This window comes from Marmota marmota, unplaced genomic scaffold, assembly GCF_001458135.2.
Source record: "Marmota marmota marmota unplaced genomic scaffold, marMar, whole genome shotgun sequence".
Lineage (NCBI taxonomy): Eukaryota > Metazoa > Chordata > Mammalia > Rodentia > Sciuridae > Marmota > Marmota marmota.
In genome coordinates, this window is record NW_026000174.1 from 65,902,104 (window position 1) to 65,905,981 (window position 3,878).

The following is a 3,878-nucleotide window of genomic DNA, read 5'->3' on the forward strand; positions in this document are numbered from 1 at the left end:
GGGGAGAGGAAGGGGAGGGTTTCTTTCCATCCTTCTGGCCACACAGGATCCTGGGTTTCCAGGGTGTGGAAATGCCTCTGGTGGCCTGTTCCAGGTGGTGTGGTTGTTTGGAAGTTGGTGGAAATATTTGCCTGTTCTGGAGATGTTCGCTCCTCATTGTGGGGTGTGTCTGTGTCCTCAGAGCCCCTCATTCCTTGAAATGCTTCCCTCTGGCGGTGCCCCTCCCTCCTGCCTTCCCACACCTACCAAGACATGGGTGGGTTTTTTGTTTTTTGATTTTTTTTTTTTGGTTTTTGTTTTTCAGTATCAGCACTTGCTTGTTCCACTGTCTCTCCTTTCCCCCTGATACTTGGGGATTTTTTAATGTTCCCCTGATCACAGATGTCAGCAAATCCTCCTGAATGCACACTGGGCTCTGATCTCTCTCCCCTCCAAGTGATTTCCATATCTAACTGTCTCCGGGATGTGTGCCCTGCATTTGTTGGAAAGATTAAAATTTGTATGTGACCTTTGTTTTCACCTGACTGAAGGCTTGGGTAGGTGAAGTTACAGGAAAATGAAACTCAAATCTAAATAAAAGCAGTCAGGACACCCTGACTGCAACACACAGCACTTCTGAACAGAACGATGTGTTCTTGGGTAAGTCCCCAAAAAGGGTTTTGAAGATTTCATTTAAAAGCAACTGTGGCCGTCTGTTAGCGTGGGCCCAGCTCAGGTGTAGAGGGGACAGGAAGGGAGAGGGGCAGGTGGCAGGTCTGGGGCTCTCACACAGCAGGAAAAGAATCATGGTTTGGGTCCAGGTGCCCAGAGGCTTCCCTGCCTCAGCTGCTGTGTGGGGTTTGGTCTCCTGAGTGCTGGCTGCCTCCTGGCACCTCGCTGAAGGCTTTACTTTACCCAAACCAGGTTTCAGGAAGCACCTTATTGGGACGGGGTTATGACTCAGTGGTAGAGAGCATGCCTAGCACACGTGAGGCACTGGGTTCGATCCCCTGCATCACATAAAAATAAGCAAATAAAATAAAGGTATTGTGTCCATCTACAACTAAAGATTTTTTTTAAAAAATAAGAAAACGGGCAATGATCTTCCAGGTAAGATCAGAGGAATTCTCGAATGATGGAGGAGCATTTAGTTTCCAAAGCATTTAGTTCTGTTGTTTTAATTTAATTACATTTTCAAATTTATTCACAGTAATATGTGAATGTATTTGCCTTGTTTAAGAAACAAAAAGCAGAAAGTCCAAGGGACATCAATAGAGGAAAGGGATGGGGTGGGAAGAAGGAGGTGAGGGAGAGGTGTTAGGGAGGGATACTGGGCATATTATATTGCTATATTGGTGCATGTGTGTATAGGCAACAGAACACTCATCATTATGTACAAATATAATGCACTTGTAAAGGGATGTTGAAAGAGAATTTTTAAAAAAGAAGAAACCAAAATCCAAGTGGAAGCCCTGAGCATGAAGAATCAGCCCTTCTGTGTTCTCTCTTCCCCCTGAAGCAGTTTGGGGTGCACTCTGCCAGATGGTTCTATTCATATGTATATAGCTCCCTTATAAGTGCTGACTTGTAGCCTTGTGTTTTATGGTGGTTTTTAACTGGGTTCCATGAGTAAAGTTCATCTAGATATACTTGAATCTTTCTCATTACCTAACCGTGTTTCCTAGAACCAATCTGTTGTATTTCAGTACATGTGTGCTGATTTTTTTTCCAGTACTAGGGATTGAAACCAGGACCTTGTGCAAGCTAGGCAAGTGCTCTCTATAAATGAGCTACTTCCCAGCTCTTTTTAATCTTCACTATGAGGCCAGGTCTCCTAGTGGCCCAGGCTGGCTTCAAACATGTGATCCTCCTGCCACAGGCTCCCAAGTCACTGGGACTACAGCCATGCCTGAGCACTGCCAGCAGATATTACCTTTCTGATGCTCTGATCAGCCCACCTTGGGTCAAGCTGACTCCTGATCCTTGCTGCCAAGGACTTGAACTCCCAGGAGATCTCCCACCACCTCCAGGCAGTTGCACCCTCACTTCTCTCTGTAGCAGCTCAGCTCCCTGGCAGGGTGCACTGGGCCCAGAGGCCAGGCTCAACTGAGTGGGGGAGGGCAGCTGGTTGTCTCAGTGTACTCCAGAGGTATAACTCGTTCATGTGAACTTCAAAGAGAACCCCTCCCCCTCTGACTCCCAAACACATCCTGTCTTTCTCTCTCTTGATTTCGGCCTGGAGCCCAGACTCCATCTGCCCCAGTTTGTCTGGGACTATGTGGGATTGTTCAGGCATAAATGTTGGAAACCCTGAGACTCAGTTTCTTCTGGATCTTCTGCTCTCTAGGAAAGTCACCTAACCATCCTAAGACCCAGTCTTCTCGTCTGTGGAAGACGGTGATGGTACTTCTTAGGATGATGGACAGTGGGGTCAACTGTTCTGCAGTGTTTGGAACGTTGGGCTCTGAACAAGGACACTCTGAACATTATAAGCATCACTGAAGCCCAAGAGCATGGCTGGTGGTGGCCCTTAAGATGCGTTTTGGACCTTCTTGGGAATCATATTGACATTTGCTGATACAAACATTCTCTGTGCATAAAATGTTCTCTCTGCAGCTGGTGCACATCACTGCCCCACACTCCTGTGATACAGAACTACTGCCATGGTCCCTCAGAGACACCCTTTCCCATCTCCTCCTTGTCCCGAGACCTTTCCAGGCTAGCATGCACATGGTAAATGGAGGGGAGAGGCTTCCCACCTGTGTATGGAGCAATTTCTCCTCTCTGATTCCTCAGGTGATGAGCACAGGGATTCTGTAGGACTGGGTTGTGACTTCTTGCAGGTCAGATTTTAAAACATCCCATACAGAGGCCCCCTCTATCTGTGTCTGATTTTTCTGTTGCAGGACAGAACAAGTCCAGAACCTGGAGACCTCATTGAAATTTTTCGTGGCGCCTTTGAGCACTGGGCAGTCTATGTGGGGAAAGGCTATGTGGTGCATCTGACTTCACCAAGTAAGCATGGTTTCTCTATTAAACACAAGGGCTGAGATCAAGGGTAAGAACGCAGGCACAATTAAGTGCTGGTCCTCACACTGCCTGGCAGAGCAGGTACTCAATCGGCATTTACTGAATGAATCATGCTCTTTGCTCTGGCTGTATCTCTGCTAGTCCTCATTATCAGTGAGTTCAGGGAGAATTGTTGACCTGTTTTCATTTTAGAGTGCATTCATTCCCAGTTGATCCCACTGTAGTTGATGAGCATCCCTCCAAAGGTCCAGTCCCCTGTGTCTGTGGAGTTCTGCAAGGTCAAACAACAGTAGAAGGAGTTGATCCTTCCAAGAGTTTATACCTGGCTGCAGAGAGCAATGGACAGGTGTGGGCCTCCAACCTCCCCAGGTCCAGTCTGGAATCCTGGCTCCTCTGCCTGCTGACTGTGGAGTGTGTGGCTTCACCTCAGTCAGTTGAGCTTCACCTCAGAAGAGCAGGGATAGGGATTCCTGTCTCCCAGGCCGTGAGGGAGAGAAATGAAGGAGGGCAGGGAGAGCCTGGTGCAGGGCCTGGCCAGGTGTGGGCCTCCTCCCTCTCTGTCCCAGCATCATGGCTTTAAGGGACACGCGGACATGCTGGAAACTCCACTCACCTGCACACAGAGGAACACTGTCCAGTCCTTCAAGTCACTAGTAGAGTGGTGTGGACATGCACCTGTGTGCACATAAGGAAGTCAGTCGAGTGAGAGACATTGAGACCTTCTGTGGCACCTACAGCAGCTCACAAACTCAGAGACTTTGAACAGAAAATGACAAAGAGCTCAGCTCACAGCAGTGCTCACACTCAGCTGTTAAAGCGTCATTGAGGGAGTGCATTTGTCCCTGAGCCTGGCCACTAGGAACCTGCCC

The 3,878-nt window shown here is 48.2% G+C and overlaps 1 protein-coding gene across 1 annotated transcript in view; it reads left to right on the forward strand.

Annotated features, from left to right (window-relative positions):
• LOC107135945 (phospholipase A and acyltransferase 2-like) overlaps positions 1–3,878 on the forward strand; it is an 11,249-nt gene that overhangs the window by 2,434 nt on the left and 4,937 nt on the right. Inside the window, exon 2 of the mRNA XM_048788239.1 lies at positions 2,849–2,994. Within this exon, the coding sequence (XP_048644196.1) occupies positions 2,849–2,994 (146 nt within the window). The remainder of the gene's footprint in view (positions 1–2,848; positions 2,995–3,878) is intronic.